At 29.6% G+C, this 19,308-nt stretch overlaps 1 protein-coding gene across 1 annotated transcript; it reads right to left on the bottom strand.

Moving 5' to 3' along the window:
* Positions 1 to 7,284: 7,284 nt before the first annotated feature.
* Positions 7,285 to 14,071, bottom strand: LOC107471406 (uncharacterized). Its single transcript, XM_016090869.1, has 11 exons — positions 13,415 to 14,071; positions 12,785 to 13,294; positions 12,077 to 12,131; positions 11,400 to 11,466; positions 10,538 to 10,597; positions 9,930 to 10,004; positions 9,753 to 9,842; positions 9,451 to 9,524; positions 9,070 to 9,133; positions 7,542 to 7,635; positions 7,285 to 7,458 (listed from the first exon to the last, which is right to left on the bottom strand). Exons 1-11 carry the CDS (start codon positions 14,069 to 14,071, stop codon positions 7,285 to 7,287), a joined length of 1,920 nt encoding a protein of 639 aa, XP_015946355.1.
* Between the last annotated feature and the right edge of the window lie 5,237 nt (positions 14,072 to 19,308).

Here is a 19,308-nt window from a genome sequence, read left to right as displayed (position 1 = left end):
TATTATGTTATAGCAATAATTTGGCATGTTATTTTTTAATAATAATAATAATAATAATAATAATAATAATAATAATAATAATAATAAACAAGTATATCACAGTAAAAAAAGAAGCACGTTACCAAATAATTTATCATCCGAATTATATATGAATCAAATTGATAATATGAGGACTAACATTACAAAAATTGATAACAAGGGCTTACAAAACCTTTCTTAAGATCATAGAAAAAAAACGTTTATATTTGTGTGATATATAAAACAATTATCATAATGTTATATATATAATCTTTTATAATTTTTTAGTTATTATTCTAGGGGTGTTTACCCCTAACTACTACTATAGGTTCATTGTTGCAAAAGAATGCTTCTTTTATTATAAACCATTATTAGATCTTGAAAATTTTTTTAAAATGTCTCCACAAGGTCTCGAACCAAGAATCTTGGAGCAAAAAATCCTCTACTTGCCACTTAGCCATTACACTTCTAATTACTATATTTGAAAAATACTAATTATATAGTATACATAAATATCTAATTTAATTTAATTTTTATTTTTTCTATTTTTAAAATTATATATTTTAATTATATACCATTATTAATATAAATATAAATTTTACTAAAATTTTATTAATTTGCTTGATCTATTTTATTGCTAGTATTGTGATTAAGGTTATTTGTTTTGATGTTAGTGTTAAAATCTACTGATATTATAGTTAGATGATAGGTTTTGTAAATTAATTATTTTTTTTATTATGTCAAAATAAGATACTATTGTAGTATTAAAATTTTATGATTTTTTTATATTAGTTATTTTTAGAAGTTGAGACTTGATTCTTCATAAAATGTTAGTGAAGATATGTATTTCAAATTTTAATTTTAAGTTTTTAACTATTTTATATTTTATATTTACGTGAGACCGGTTTTATCGGTCCAACCAGTGATTTATCGGTTGAACCAATAAATCAGTGAACCAGTAGCTTGATTGGTTCGATCACTGGTTCGGTTCTAACAACTATCTTTCAATATAATTTCAAAAATTTCGATTTACTTAATTTAGTCTTCCAACTCAATAGTTATGACTCACATTGGTTTCTAATCTTATTTTTGTTACTGTCTCACAAAATCGTTAACGACATGCTGAGATGGACTAATGACTGCTACATTATACATTCTAGCGACTATTTGATGTGATAATTGAAATTTTTTTACCTTATTTTTTTTTCAACTAAACACTTAAAATCCTAATATGAGTCACGAATACTTAAGTTAAAAAATTAAACTAAGTAAATTGAAACTTTAAAAATCAGATTAGAGCTCGAATATAACTTCAAAACTGAACTTTAACTTATGTAGTGATTAATTTGAATGAGAATCAAATAAATCAAAATTCAACATAATTTTTATCAATGTTTTCAAATTCAAAATTTCTATACCAAAATTAACTAGGATTTTTCTTTAAATTAAAAATTTAATGAAATAGTGACTTTAATTATCTTAACCAATGTCCTAATTAATTACTTTTATGTCTTAAAAAAACTGTATATGAGAAGAAAATAATTAATTTGTCTACTTTAATAAATAGTTATTTTACTAAAATGAAAGAAACTATTTTTTAGAATTTTTTAAGAACTAATTAATATTATATATATTTTGTTACACTACATTTAGTTATAAAAATTTTATTTATTTCTAATGCTTATATTAAAAATAAAAAAATTAAATTAGTAAATCTTAATTTATAATATAATAATATAGTAATTATTTTATATATTCTACGAATATAAATTAATTATTTTTTTATTTATAAAAATTTTAAGAGGCTTGAGCTTGTTTTATATATATATTGCTGAATGTGATTTTTTTATGTAAATAATCTTTTAAAAAAATCAAATCTAATAGTTAATCTATTATCTTTTTGTTTTAATCCAAATTAAATATTTTTTATTATTTTTGGAAAGAAAATTTTTTGAGGAATTTAATAATATGTGATGAGGAATACGGAATAAATTATACAGAAACCAATTAAAACGCAATATAAAAACATCTTTAAAAAAAGACGTTTTAAGCGTCTTTATCTTAGTGGCCACCAAAAAAATTGGATGGTATCCAGTATTTAATTTAACCATTTATTATTCTCTCTTTTATTTATTTCTGGTCTTACTTATAGAATCAAAGGTAGAAAACTACATTGTATCTTGTTAAGTGTTAAAAAAACTCGAGAGGATTCATTTCCGTCAAAACTCAAAACTCAAAACTCAAAACTGTGGGATTAATACACTGATAGATACTTTAAATGTTCGTGATATAAAAAAATTAAAATATTATTTAAAAATTATTAGTTTATATTTTTAAAATTTTTAATTTAATTTGATATATTTTAATTTTATTTATTTAGTTACTAAATTAAACTTTATATTTACGAGCTTAGATCTTTTTGTTTTAATCTAATAAAAAGTTTATAAATACTTTTTAAATTATCATAGTTGTCATATTGAGTGATTAGATGTGTAAACTCTCATCTTTTTAGGTTTCTTAGTGAAACTATAGTGTGAACAAATAAAGTTGAGTGACTCTAAGCCTCTCTTGTTAGCTCGGTAGCTTGGAAAATTAGGTAGAAGGTTGAACGAGTCCTTTCAATTTAATTTTTAAATTATGGTGTAGATAAATTAGATTGAGAAATTCATTTTTTTGTTACATCAAAAAATTGGATAAAAATTAAAGAATTCATTTTGTATTTAATTTCAATCTATTATTTTTGTTTTTGTTTTAATTTTAATTTTAATTTTTTTATTCAATTTCAGTTCATGCCTTTTTATTTATTATTATTTGGTATCAAATTTCAAGTATTAAATTAATTTTTATTAATCTATATTTATTCTTCTTATGTCCAAACAAAAATTTAGTATCTCTTGCGTTCTTCTTTGTGCTCTTGTCTTCTTTGTGCTCTTGTCGTCTCTGTCTTTTCTGTTATTATTTTGTCATTTTTATTGATTTTATTATTTAAAAAATATAAAAATACTGTACAAAAAAAAGAAAAAAATTGTATTTGTTCTTTTTATTTATTATTTTTTAACTACAAGATTCGAAAACGAATTTTTTTTAAAGAGGGGGAGAATGATACGTGTTTCAAATGTTCATAATATGAAAAGTTCAAGTATTATTTAAAAATTATTAGTTTATATTTTTAGAATAATATTTCATTTAATTTTATGTATTTTGATTTTGTTTATTTAGTTACTAAATTGGCTTTTATGTTTGTAGACATAAGATTTTTTTTAACCTAATAAAAGATTATAAATACCTTCTAAACTATTGTAGTCATCATATTGAGTGATTACAGATATGAAAACCTCCTATTTTGGATTTTGTGATAAAACTATAGTATGAACAAGTTAGATTGAGAATTTCATTTTTTCTTGTATCAAGAAATTAGATAAAAAATTAAATGTTTTTCTTTGTATATTTAATTTTAACTTATCTTTTTTATTTCTATTTTAATATCAATATATTTTTCAATTCTTCTCCGCATACAAACGTTTTTGCTATACAAGTCTTGTAAGTCCATATACTCAATTACACCTAACACGCGCCTCTTCTGGCACGTCTAATCCACGCACCTCTTAACAGATTTTTCAATCAGCGCGCGAATATATAACTTCATTTTTTTGAAAGGATTTCGTTTTCTCTTTCGAATTTCCTCTGCATTTTCGTGCCTTCTCTCTGCGATCTCTTTCGTGTGTTTCTCTCTGCGTTCTCTTTTGGCGTTTACGTGCGTTCTCTTTGTTCATTTTTCTCGATTTTCATTATTTTGAAACCAAGCTTTGAAATTGTTTTGAAATCAAGCTCTGAAATCGTTTTGAAGATAATGGATTATTCAACTTCAGATTGTCAGTTGAACCAGAACAAAATAGATTTTGAATTTGAATCCAATGAAGTCCCTAAGGTGTGGTTTAATTCCAGTTAATATTTTTGTTAGTAGTTTATGATTGTGGAACTGAATAATGTTGTGAACCTTGCCTATGAAATTTCTTGTTCATTGTTCATTGTTTGAATTGAATGTAATGTACTAGTTCTAATAAATCTTCTGCATTTTATATTAGACTTTCGGATATAAATTAGGAATATCTGGGTGTAACGTGGAAAAGTTTGGGTGTATTTACAAGTTCTGACTTTTCAGTTGACTGAGGGTGAATTTTCTTATTATTTTAGTTGAATTGTTTTAGTTTCTGTTTGATGATGAGTTATGAATCTAATTTTTGTTATTTTTTATTATGGTTTTATAGTTGTATTTGCATTCTATAGTTTATGCTTGTTTTAATATGGTGTATTGTGGACTATTTTAGGTATATTTTACAGTTCCTCTGTGATATTGATGAGCAGTTTGTTCCCAAGGTTGGGATGACTTTTAACACCCTTGAAGATGCTGCAAAATTCTACAAGGATTATTCGAAAGTTGCAGATTTTTCTATAAGAGATCGAAGCACAAATAAGAAGGAAAACGGAATTAAGAACCAATTGATTACATGTAGCAAAGAGGGAAAATGAAAATCGAAAATATCTCCGACGGAGAAGACAAACTTTCCAAGATTGTGTTGCATCATTCACATCCTTGATGTGCAAATCAAGTAGAGATGTTTAAATAGCACAAGGAACTAAGCATATCTGTCGTCGTACAATAGAGAATAACAAGAAAGTCAGAATCAGACCAAGCAAAACTTACCAATCATTTGTGGCAGCAGCCGGAGGTCACCGCGAGTTAAATTTTATCGAAAAAGACATAAGAAATTACATCACAAGAGAAGTGTGAAATATTTCGGAACTAGAGAATGCAAAAGAATTCGGAAAATACTTATTAAGAATGAAAGAGAAGAATCAGAATTTCTTTTTTGAGCTCGAACTCGAGTACGATCAGTTGATTAAGCTTGATTTTTGGGCAGACGCAAGGAGCAGGGCCGCCTGTGAGTATTTCAGAGATGTTATTTCATTCGACATCACCTACAATACAAAGAGGTAATATGCTGTTCTGGTTTATGATTTTGAATTAATGTTGTTTTATAAATCTGCAGCAGAGGTGTACATTGGATTTTTTGGGTGTAGAGAGTTATTATTTGGGTGTATTTAACGACTTTATTTCTGTTTCGTCGTAATCTGTTTCAGGTATAATCTGGTTTTTGGTTCTTTTGTCGGGGTAAATCACCACGGTCAGTCAACACTTCTAGGATACGCTTTGATGAAAAACGAGGATATTCAATCATTCAAATGGTTATTTGATTGTTGGCTTCGTTGCATAGGAGAAAATCCTCCAAAAGGGATTCTCACCGATCAATGTACCTCGATGCAAAGGACTATCGAGGCTTGTATGCCCACAACAATTCACCGTTGGTGTATTTGGCACATCATGAAAAAGATTCCAAGCAAATATAACAGCTACAAGAGACAACTAAAAATCGAACAAGACATGAGACATATTGTTTGGAACTCTCATACCAAAGAATTATTTGATAGGAATTGGAATGATTTTCTGATGAAGTAAGGTCTTGGGGACAACAAGTGGCTTTCAGGTTATGTTTTTTTAAAATCTACAGCAAATGTGTAAATTGCATGTTTTTGGGTGTGTTATAGTTTTGATTTATGTATTTTTTTTTTTTTGCAAAACTTTACGAAGACAGTCATATATGAATTTCAGTTTATCTTGATCACCACTTCTAGGTCAGGATGAGACGCACACAAAGGAGCGAGAGCATGCATACTTTTTTTAACAACTTCATTACGTGAAACAACTCACTTATCCACTTTGTTAAATAATGCAATAATTGCCTCGAAAGCAGGAAGCAAAGAGAGAGAGAATCAGATGCTGCAGATTTTCACACCGTCATACTGTGTGCAACAAAATTCTCAATAGAAGCTCAGTTTCAACACGTGTACACTCACCAGAAGTTCAGAAAAGTTCAAGCACAATTCAGAGGGAAGGTGAATTGTGTCACAAGATTAAAGAACTCTACTCTAGGCTATTCGGTATACAAAATTGTAGAACAAGTTTCCAACTCAGCATTCAATAAGTTTGCGGTTACATACGACACGGTAGCAGCCCAAGTGAAATGTTAGTGCTTATTATTTGAGTCAAGAGGAATATTGTGCCGTCACGCCCTAAGTGTGTTAAGCTTTGAACGAGTAAACAAAGTGTCACCGAGATACATATTAGAACAATGGAGCAAGAACGTAAATAGGAGACATACACACATCAAGAACAGCCATGACGAGCTACTGTTGGAGCCAAGAAGTAAGAGGTTTGACGAATTTGTGTTTCGTTCGTAAAATATATGCAAATTTGCATCAGAATCTGAAGAGCTCACTGTGATTCTACACCACACCTACGATAACATCGTGGTTGAGATGCAAGAACTAAAAGGCAAAAGCAAGGGAACATATTTGTTATCTCACGAAAATACTAACTTTGAATCCATTAATGAGCTTCAAAGCCCTCCACGAATTAGAACAAGAGGACGTCCCAAAAATATACTAGGTTTAAAGTTGGACAAACAGATTGCAAATGCCTCAAGAAAAAAGAAAATGAAAGCTCTAAGAGGGGTAAAAGTGATGGTCTTTAAAGAGAGGGTAATTGAGTTTATTTTTGTTAATAGTTTTTGCTAATATGTGAGTTTATTTTTTTCAGTTGAACCATTTTGATGGCGCATCAGTGGTGCAACCAAATTCTAGCCAATGTCATGGACATGTTATTATGAATTATCAGTTCAGAGATCCAATAGCACAGGATAGATTTTTGGGTGTAGAATGACAGTATTTTGGTGTACCGATAAATTTTTTGGGTGTATTTATGCATTCTCTTGTTTTTGACATTTTCCTTTTTTTATGTTTGAGATGCTGCTGTTTGTGATGAAAATTAGTGTCTTGAACTATCTGAAAGGATTTGTTTGTTTTAAATTTACAATACATATACAATTCAATTCCTAAGGAAGGTAACAATTCAAATTTCTGAATTTTCATAAATTTTGGATAGATTTTCCTTCGAAATATGTAAGATCGCAATTTGGGTGTATTCCGGTTATTTTTGGGTGTATTATAAAAGTAATTCGGCGTATTAGTATGTTTGGTCTTGTTTTTCTTAATTTTGTTGAACTTGTAATTAATAGCTTTTGAATACAACAGAAACAACTTTGACAAAGAAAATTTATGCAAACAAACTTTATACTAAGATTGGATTAAATATTCATAAATTATACAAAAGTGTTCAAACTATTCACATACTACACAACATTCACACTAATCAGTGTCAAAATTATTTGAATCTATTTGACAATACGGACTCAACAAAGTTGCAGATGGTTTGGACAATCTTATTGCTTCACTTTTTCGGATGGCTATATCTCTATCAGAATTTATCTCATCAAACAAAATTTGCGAAGCGTATTCGACCCTGAAGTGGTCCACCTCTGCCTACAGTTTAAAGAAATTTCTTTTATTGAACTTCGTTAATTTAGTAAATTAATATAGAGTTATATATTTGTAAATACAATTACCTGTGTCCAATTGTCCCAATCATATCTCCCCCTTTTAATATTTTCTGGCTCGATTATCTCAAGACATTTCATTACATAAATGGCACAATCAAAACTGAAAATAAAAAATAAATTAGCAGAATAAAATTGGACAGTAAGAGAAAACACAAAATTTTTAGAAAAAAAGATTTATACCTTATTTTTTGGTCGAGAATGTTGATATATGGTGGTTAAATTTTATCATCATCTTTTTTGAGAGGTTGTCCAACTGCATATACCCTCATTCTAGAAATTACATACCCCTAAAAACTAAAAACAAAGCAAAATATAAAACTACATTTAAAATCTATTTACACCCAAAGGATCCCACATTACACCTTATTTTGAACAGCATCACACCCAAATATTATAATGCTAACAACAGTGTTATACCCAGGATTTTTTAGAGAAAAAAGAATCAACTCACAACAAATGTATTAAACTTCATTCTTGACGGGGCGGGACATTTCTTGTTATAGGGGTCAAGAATACAAAATTTTTTCTTTCTGACATCAGCCATCCATATCCATCAATGATCCGCGTGGCAAACAGGTGCAAATATCTGAAGTTTGGCCAGATTGCATAGTGTTTTAGTTTAATTGGCACATAACGAAAGAATTGTGATAAGAAGTTTTTGAAACAAAAACTTACAAACGGATGGGATGCTAATTTTTTCAGGTCCAAGAAAGGGATGAACATTTTATAGTCTTAAATGTCAAATGGCTTTTGAGATTTTGTATGTAAGAACTCACTGCCGGCATGGTTCCCAATAGCCATATTCTGTAGAATTTGTATAACACCCAAGGAAATAGTTACTACACCCAATACATTACATAAATACGCCCAAAATTGAGTTCAATACACCTTACCACAATATTAGGGGAGAGATAGTAAATTTGTTCTTCAAATCTTTTAATTTTTTGTTTGTTCAGAATCAGACACATAGCAGTCACAATCTAAAAAAACAAAAAATCTAATTTAATTACATCAACATTGCAGTCACAGCTCATAATAAAATCATTAATCTTATTCTAGTATTACCTCAGCTTCAATATGTGAACGAGCTTTTAGAGACATGAAGTGGATTTTAGACAATTGCATTGGTTGTTCGGCATTGAGGATGCACACTGACCCCACTCATTAGTGCTTTCATCCTCATATGTCTTTACATGTGTTGCCCAGAGGTAACACTTTTCTTTCAGGTCGTCCGATAATTCCGTCCTTCTCGCAGGAGTTTCAAATTTTTCAAAAAAGTGGTCGTTAGGCTGCACCTTTTGGAGCCGGGAGTTCTATCATCTGCAAATTTTAAGGCTGCCGCAACCCCTGTGTTTGCAACTTACTCTGCCAGTTCCTCTAAATCTTCAACTTGAATAAAGGATGCTGTCTTGGTGATTATCATCAATGCAGCAATGGCTTGAGGGAGTGGTTGATTGTACGGTGAGATATAAAATAGTATAAGAATAAGAATTACAAATGATATCAAAAGAGAGTTATATTATGTACAACTTACATTTTTGAAGGAGCTGCTGCCACTGCAGGTGTACCATCAGCAAGTTGATGGAGGTTGTGGAGTGCTGTACGGTTAAAGAAAAAATTTTAAATAAGAAAAAAAATAAATTCCACCTTAATTCAGCAGAGTTACACCCAAATAAGTACCAAATACACCTATATATAAAAGACATGTAACCAAATATTATCCTTTAATTGTTTCTTCACTAACTTTTTTGCTCGGGGACTTTGGAGGGGTTGGTTCAGTCTCCACAGGGCTTGGTGCTCTCGTCTCCGATGGCGGCGTACATAAAGCGGAACTCTAACTAAGACAAAATTAAAAAGTTAACAAATTCTCTTAAAATAGAACATTAGAAGGTTGAAATTTAGTTGTAAAACTCACGTCTCAAGAGTTTCAGATTGAGAATGTGTGTCCTTTCGAACGGATCAGTGAATGATTCTTCTTCAACATCCAACCTAAAATTCACCAAAATTATGTTAAAATACACCCCAATCATTGAATAGAAACACGGCCTCTATTTTTATGAGAACTTACATAGTTGCATGTATTTCTTTTTTTTCTGCCTTTTTTTCTTGAATAAAACATTAAAGGGCTTTTTCTTCTAAAATATATATATATACACAATCAGAAGCAGACGATGGTAATACAAGAATTAAGCAAATGGCAATAGAAACAGAAATTACAAGCTATCACCGGGTTGGTTTACAATGCTCTGTTCCATTTGTATTTGAAACACAGGATCATTTTCACTTTTCAGGTTGACCTTCGACATTCTAAGCACAAAATAAACATCATTCAATATAAGCAGACTATTTAATTACATCAGGATCTACGAAATTCTATCAAATAAAGGACCTTACATTTCAGATGAATCATACTGAGCTTCTATCAAGGGGATCCCAGCTTCCGGTATGTCTACCTTTTTTTCCGGCATCCTGGGAAAGCAAAAACAATCATCAGCAACAGAAATACCTTAAAATTGACAATATACACCCAAATTCAACATACCCTGTGCAGCTTTTTTATTTGTTTTTTTCTTTTTTAAATCTTTAAAAATTTGTTGTATTTCTTAGGTATTGATATTAACTCTGACAGTATATGAAAGAGAATAAGTTAACAAATAAAATTTTTTATGACAAAGAGGAAGTTAGCTTTATAACGTATCTTACAGATCATAGGATTCGGTATCTTTTTCGAAAGACGAATTCTCAACAATGTGTTTCTTTTTCTGGATTGCGTCCTGGAAAGGAAAGAACTATCAATCACACAAATTTAAAATTTACAATAAAATATTCCCAGAAGAAATGCATACTTTTTGGGTGGAGTCTGAACTTTTTTCTGTGATTTTTGTTTTATTATTAGTTCTGATTCTTCACTTCTGATAATAAATGAGAAACACTCTATTAATAGATAAAATTTTGATATAAACAAAAAAGAAGCCAATCCAATTAGAATTTCAAAATCTTACTCATCATCGGATTTGCTTTCACTTTTCGAAGAGGAATCCTCCACAATCTTCTTCCTCTTTCTGGATACCATTATGGACAACAAACAATCATTAGAAAACTACACTCTAAACATGATAAAATACACCCAAAAATATTACTTACTTTTTAACTGTCCTAGTGTGTTGTTTTCTTATTGTTGTTGGTTCTTTTGAGTCTTTTTTAGACTCAGACTCAGAGGAAATAGCAAATTCACTCTCGGATGAATCTTTCTCGGATGAACTTTTCTTCTTCTTTTTTGCATTTTTCTTTTTTTTTCTTCTTTTCTTCCTCTTTCATTTTCTTCAATTTCTTTTTCAATTCTGCTCTCTTGACGATGCCTTGAAATAGTTAAAACGTTAGTTTACACTATCTGCATAAATCAAATACACCCAAATTAGAGAAAGTATTCTGTTCAGTTACCATATGACCGTCAATTTTTGCTCTAATTCTCTGAACTAGTAGCTCCCTATTCGAATGGCTAACCCAGGGCCATTCAAGGATTGTTTCTCCTTTGTTGTTTGTGTATTTTGTTTGATGAAAATATTATCATCAAGGCATAGAGGCAGCCATCAATCGATTTGTTCTTTTTTCGAATGATAATTGGTTATGCCCTTAATGATAAAATCGAGGACATGACTGCCCCAGTTCTACTCTATTATATTGTCCAGTCAAAAAATTGGAGGCATGTAGATACGAGATACTTTATTTATGGTAGTTGATAATAAGAACGCCATTTGAATATAGAGGATGAAAATTCTCTTGAACATTAGGCGATCTTGATTGTTGCCAACATCGATATCCATCATCTGATCGGTTAGATTCTTTAATGTTTTCCCCTAGAACCTTCTAAAAATTTCTTTGTTCTCGTCAGAAAGGTCTTTAAAACTCACTTTTTCAGCAAATAAGTTTCCTACAAAAAGAACACCAATTACACTCTAAATCACTTGAAATACACCCAAATATCAGCCATATACAGCTAAATTTGTTTCTTGATTACATGAGATCAGAAGAATAGATTACAAAGAATGCAAGTATAAATATTTTCTGTAATCAGTTACCTGATGCATTGAGGCCAATGGCAGCTCCTTTTTTTGGGTTTAATTTTCAATGAATCGTGCCTTGTGTCCAATTTGTTTTTCTCCAAATTAAAGGAATTAGCCAACTCCTTCAACAGTTTGTGTGGCACATTCATCGGGGGGATGTGCATCAGACTATCAAATCTTAATTCACAGACGATGGCCTTCTTTGCCTCGCTCATTTTTTCAAACTTTTCATTCAATAGTCGCGTGAAGCATCTCAAATCTTTGGTTTGCTGTAAACAAAGAAAAATGAGAGTCAATTAAATAAGATATATTTATACTAGGAAAAATTGAGTTGGTCTAAGATATATGTGCGCGCGCGCGCTTACATTATATTTTTTTCTACCTTGGCTCTTGCTTGTCATTTTTACTGTAAGGAATAAAAAATATTATTAATAGATAAAAATACTAGCCAAATAATAGTCACGTACACCCAAATACCATCCACATACACTCGAATACCAGCAACATACACCCAAATAACAGTCAAATACACCTAAATACCATTCACATACATCCAAATTCAGTCACATACACATTTTATTTTTTTCGATTACACGACATTATATGAGTTCAAAATGATATTCAAGTCAACCAAACATGCATACAATGACACTACAAGCGCAAGCACAAACACAACAGCACCAGTTACACATGAATACTCTTGATATATACGAGTCACATACACTTGTATTTTTTTTAGATTACATGACATTATATTAGTTCAAAATGATATTTAAGTTCAAAATGTCACTAGAAGTACTAGTCACATTCGAATTCGATTGATATACACCAAAAAATCGGCCATATACACCCAAATATGAGTTTATTTGAAAAACAGTACAAAGTTTAGATGTATACAAACTCACTTCCAAACATACAAATATGTACAAAAACAGATGAAAAAATATGTTAAACCATTCACTAAAGAGTACGTAAAATAGTATCACCGACTTGAACAATTTCACCAGAAGAGTAATATCCAGGGACGGATCCAGAAATGTTATCGTGGGGGGCCAATAACATATATAATATTAAAGAAATATGCAAATAAATTATAATGTAAGATGGATTACAAAAATATACCGATAGAGAATATATATTTAAAGTACAAACAAAATAAACATACTTTTACTAACGAAGTGGTACACGTTGATTCTTCATATCATAAAATTCATCGATAATAGAATCGGTGTCAAATCTTTCAGCAATCTTCTTCTCAATGTAAATCAAAAGACAATTAGCAAGAAATTCATCTTCCATTTTATTTCTGAGTCTATTCTTCACAATATTCATAGCTAAAAAAGATCTCTCAGTTGTAACAGTTGAAACAGGGAGAGTTAATACCAAGCGAATCAAACGATCAATCAAAGGATATGTTAAAGACTTTCCTGTCTTCGTTAATCCTTGACATAACTCCGAAATTGTGCACAAGTTAGTTAACTCAACATGATTAGGAACATCAAGTTCATAATGTTGAGCTTGCATTCTAATGTGAAATTTCTCTTGGTCACTGAAGTCACCTGGATAAAATCGTTCTACTAATTCACATACTTTGTTGACACTGAAGAACTTATAATTATCTCTGGGATCTAAAGTTAAACTTAAAGTAAGCAATTCCACCATATTATCATTGAATCTTCCATTAAGCTCTTGCAACTATGTATCAATTACAGCCAGAAATAAATTAACACGGTAATGATGCTCCACTGAAATTTGGTCAATAATTTTGCGAGTTTGGCCTCTTCTATGAATATGCAATGCATTCATATCAGGAACCTCAACTTCATGTTTCTCACAAAACAATATAACTTCTTTTATGAAAGCCTCCCAACTTGATTCTCTCATTCGTTGGATTAAAGTCTTGGTAGTAGAAACCAAAGTTAAAGCATTCAATATGTCTTGATTTTTTCGTTGCAAAGCTTGACAAAGATCATGACTAACTTGCAAAATATTTCTCATCAAATGTAAAACAAAGACAAATTCAAAGGATGTGATAGCATCATAAGCAACACTAGCATCACCACAAGTGGAGAAATTACCTTCTTCAGTGCTTTTTTCAAGAACTTCACAAGTAGCATCAAACATGCATAGCAAGTTACGTACAGAATTCAAATGAGACCCCCATCTAGTATCTCCAGCTTTTTGCAAAGTACCAATTTGATTAAGTCCACTACCTGTCACAAGTTGATCATTGGCAATTAAGTTTGCAACATTATTTGCTTGAGCAACCCTTAACTGATCATGACGCTTAGGAGAAACAGTCACAACATTCACAATTAGTGCAAGTTTTGAAAAGAATTGATGAACATAGCAAACTTCTTTGGCTAAAGAAACAAGTGCTAATTGTAATCGATGAGCAAGACAGTGAATGTAATAAGCAAAAGGACAATCTTTCAAAAACAGAGCTTGCAATCCATTCCATTCACCATGCATATTACTAGCTCCATCATACCCTTGTCCCCTAAGATTTTGAACATCAAGATTATTTTTTGAACACCGGGAGATATATATTGAGCATTTCCAGGAGCATTTTCAAGGACAATATTATTAACATTCTGATTACATGAAGCTAAAAGCTTAATTAACTCAATAAAATTTTCCCTATTCAAAGATCCAGGACTTTCATCATCGCCTCTAAATGCACATGCTTGAAATGCAAGCCATCGAATAGCATCAATAGATGTCTTCAACCTTTAGCAGTTATTTACAATAGTTTAATCACTATGCCTATCAAGAACTTTGTCTATATGCTTAGATTGAGCCATTAAATCATCACAAGATTTCACACATAAATTATAGGGAGAATTAGGAATAGAACCCTTGTGACATACAAATGCACAATTCACTCCATTGTTTACTTTCTTCCAATTACTAAATCCTAACTCTAAAAATGCATTTTTTCCATCATTGCGAGCACCATAATGTTTACTAAACAAGTAGCAAGGCAAACAATAAGTAGCATCTTTTTCTGGTGAATATTCTAACCAACTTGAAAATTTCTTAAACCAAGAAGATTGAAAATATCGACGGTGATTGTTATTACCAGAAGCTGGATAGCTAATATTTGTTGGTTGGTATGGCCCAGCTATTATGTATGCTCTACGAATTTTATCACGTTCATTGACATTATACTGCCAAATTGGACGTCCCTTTCCTGTATCCCTTTCTAGTAAAGAGATATCAACATCTCTTTCTAATCTTGGAACTTTGGCTTTTTGTTGATGTGTATTTTGAGTAAGATTAGAGAGTTCACTTACTTGAACTTCTTGTGAAACAAGATTAGAGGGTTGACTTGTTTGAACTCCATCATCATCATTCATCAGTAACTTTTCTCTTAAAAATTGCATCAATTTTACTTTGCTTTCTCATCATAAAATGTTCTAATTTTTTGTTACCTGAAAAAAAATTAAATAATTATATACTCACATGAATAAACAAACTGAATATTTTTAATTAATTAAACATCAATAACAATATTTTTTTACTAAGTCATTATCAATTTCACTAAAAATAAAAAATAAAAAAAAGAGAATAAATCTTAAAAATAAATAAACTATTTACCTATAATTTATGTGATCACAAAAAGATAAAATTATATTATTTTATAGTTAAAAAATATAATTTATTAATTAATAATTTTATACAATTATATAAAAAAAATAAAAAGTAGAATGAGTAGAATAGTAATACCTTTGCTAATTGCTATGATTGAAGATTTGAAGACCGAAGCTAGACTATGAGGATGTGCAGCGTGCTCCAAGAAAAGAGAAGACCGAACGTTTTCAAAAGGAACGGTATAAAAAAAAGAGAATGTCACATGTAACGTGAATGTTGGCGATTTTTTCTTTCTTTTCGGTGATTTTTTATGGAGATTTTGATGTTTGCTTGTTGATTTTGTCGAATGTTGGCGAGAGTTTGAAAGTTTTTTCAGAGTTTTTAAATGTGCTTTTAATCTCGACGGTTGTGGTTTTGATCGAAAAAGAAGAAGAAGAATCATTCATTATGGTAAGTTACCGCGCTTTGAAAACGATTAAGTAACATGCATGTTTAATACGCTTGAGTTGGGTGAACGTAATTCTATTGGATTTGGTCCAATTTGTAAAACTTATAAATAAAAAAAATTTGTATACATAGCATAATTATTTAATTTAAGATATCTCTATAATTTTAAACTCTATTTATTTTATTACTATAAATTATCCTTGTTCAGTTATTTAGATAAATATGATAATATCTAAAATTTGCAACGCCTTTCCTAATCTTTTTTGCCAGCCGTTTTTGGATGAATTTTATCCCAGAAAGAAAAAAATCCATGGCCTAATCATGCATTTACTGGTAGGAAGTTATTAATAGCTTAATCTATTTATGAATAATACATATAGCAATTATAATTATAAATTAAGTTATTTCATAATAAATGACTTATATAAAAATAATTTTATTTATTATTATAAATATTAAATTGAATAAATTATAATTATTTTTAATTTAAAATTAAATGAGAATAAAATTAAATATATTATTTTATTTAAACTTTAAAGTTTAATGGGTACTTCACTCAAATATAAATAATGATTTTAGAATTTTAATTTCTAATGCACCAAAATTATCTCCATTGTTCCTTTTTCCATCAGAGAAATTACAATTTTAACTCTATAAAAAATACATAAAATTTTAGTTGAAAAAGTTCGAGACAATTTTTTAATTACTTTTATGAATACAAATAATACTTTCACACTATGATATATATTTTTAGTGATTTAATATAGATAATATGAATTATAAAATTGTTTATTTTAATAAATAATATCAAAATCATCTATAATTTAATCATAAAAAATATTCAGTTATATCTTTTTAACTACTGAATCAATATATGAATCAATGTATTCCTTATTATATCTTTTTGAAAATCGGTCGGTCAAACCGATCGAATTGAAGCGTTGACAAATACAGTTCAAGTAGAAAGCAAAATCGACAGATTTAGAAATCAGAGTTGGACTATCAAACCAGCTAAGAGTCTATCGATCGAATCGAATCATAATCCGGCTGGTTTTAAAATTAGCTGGCAAAATGCTGCGTTTTGCATGCTGAAGAAAGAGTCAAAGGAAAACGAACTCTAGTCTTACCCACACACTCACTCACCCTCACTCCTCTCCTCTCGAGCCTCCACAGTCCACTCCCACCCCTCGCTCTCAGTTCTCAGGTCTCCGATCTCCGCCTCGAGTTTCTGGCGCAACTTCCGTCCAGCCCTGCCCTCGCAACGTTCGTGGAGTCACCACCTATGTTCGCGCTGCCCCACTCCATCGCCAAGTCAGCCCTCGAAAATCGCAGTCACTGCCAGTGCTACTTTCCGTCACGCAGTTAGGGACCGCCGGTGCCAGCTCTATTCAACCCTGCCATCCCTTCAGCCACTTTTTGCCAATCACTGTTCTTGTCTCCGTCAGTTCTGTATTTTTTCAAACTTCTAACTTTTAACCTTAGGTATAAATTTTGTTTTTTGTAATAATAATTGTTGAAAAATTGATTAATTGTTAAAAGATGATTAATTGAATAATTTTTTATAATTATGGTTAGTTAAGTTCTGTTCAAACTTGTTTGATGGTTATTTTAAAATTTTGTGAACTGTGAATTGTGATTTTTTTTTCTAAATTCGATTTTTTATGTTCTATTCAAAAATTATTGAATGATTATTAAATATTTTGTATTTTTGTTGAATGATAATTTAATTTTTGATTAGTATTAGATATTCTGCTGTACTTATGTACTATTTTTGTACTGTATTTATGATTTTTTTTAGTAATTCAACAGATTAAATCAAGAGTTAGAGAAATACAAAAAAAATTTAATTGAAAAGTTTGAGATAATTATGTAATTATTTCTTTAATTAGCTCTCTCTAGTGCTTTTCTTTCAAGGGTCATCCATGCTCTGTGTATTGCACGTGAATTTTGTATACGTGTTGCGAATCTAATTTCAGATATCTCAATGCATGCACCTTTAATAAAGAACGGTTTTGTTAAGAATTAATTTTTTGGTTGACAAGTAATCAGTGGGAGGCTATAAAATACTCCTAATTTTATTTGTTTAACTTTATCTTAACAAAAGGAACAAAATTATGAACACACCAAAACATAATTACTTCTTGAACAAAGCAGTCTTATTCTTAAGGTTTTTTTTGGTTGATTTAAATAAGTTAAATAAAAAAATAAAAAAACTGATTAAATAGAAGAATAATTTCATTTAAAATTATTCTTAAATTAAAAAAAAAAACAAAACTTACTTGATAAAATTATAATCTTATCACTATTTTTGTCATAGTATTTGACACCATATTTGTATTTTTTATAATTAAATAAAAGTCAATAAGCTAATTACAATGCATAATATTTTTTATTTTGAGTACTAATGGATTAATAAATCCAAAACCATCTTGATGATTAGTAACTAAATTAAATACTTTCACACAATCTGTCTCACAAATAACGTCTTGTTGACCTATATCCCAAATTAAGAGATATCCTCTCCAATTAACAAACAATTTTCCTTAAAAATATTATTACTTTCAATTATTTTCAAACATTCTTTTTACCAACTCTCATTACAATAATTTCTAGTAATGCAAATAAAACTAACACTATCACCATAACCAGTATAACTAACATCATAATTAATCTTAAAAGTATTAATGGATGAAAAATTCTAAGAACCACTTAGAATAGAAAAAAAAAGACATATGTTATAATTCAAAAATATTCCTAAACTCTTTTTCTCAAACTAATGTCAGACAAATAACTTTTTTTAGAGGCCAAGTCTCATAAATATTAAAAATGTTATTATTTCTTATTCACCGTATCCAACAAATTCTCAAAAAGAATCTAAACAGATATTATTTACTATAATATAAGAATCAATTCTTTGAATCCAGAAAATGACAGAAAATATTCCATCTTATTCTTATTCTTAGTTGTTATGTTTAAAATAAATTATTATTAATTATTAATATAAAATATTATCAAAATACTTTATATAATTAAAACAACATTAAAACAGTGAACAAAGTTAGTTTGTGCATTGTTTAATAATTTCTTTATATTTTATATATGTGTTTTCTTTTGTCTAACAAAAATTTAAAATTAGTGAGTTTGTGTTAGTTACATTCGTGTTAATGTTAGCGTTTGTATAACATAACTTGAGAGGAAAAGAAAACTTTTTAAAAGAAATCAAAACAATTATATTGATTGTTGAAAAATTACGAATAAATAAAGTGCCTTAATTAACTTAACCTGCATCAGTCCCTTGTACTATATATCTAGATGCATATTAATTATTATGATATATTGACTCGATCCCAATGATTCTCATGCTTTAATTTCGTTCCTTTGATTAGTACTATTTTTAGTTTCTATAATTTTTTTTCGTTTAGTTCAATTCTTTTTGTTGTTGGGATGAGGAGTGCCCATGGTTTTCTAGCCTTCTCTCTGGACTAAACCGCTGGCTTCTCCTACTGTTGCCATTGCGGATTAAAGAAAAATGTGTACTTTCTTTAACTTGCTAAATTGATATCAAGAAAACAAAGGATGTGTGTGAGGTTCAATGGAAGAAAATAAAGGGATCTTTTTTATATGACTTTTGTGATGTTTGAGACACGAGAGGATAATGTCAGTATATA

Source organism: Arachis duranensis, chromosome 1 (genome assembly GCF_000817695.3).
Source record: "Arachis duranensis cultivar V14167 chromosome 1, aradu.V14167.gnm2.J7QH, whole genome shotgun sequence".
Classification (NCBI taxonomy): Eukaryota; Viridiplantae; Streptophyta; class Magnoliopsida; order Fabales; family Fabaceae; genus Arachis; species Arachis duranensis.
Note: the sequence above shows the minus strand (reverse complement) of the source record. Positions and strands in the feature narration are given on the sequence as shown.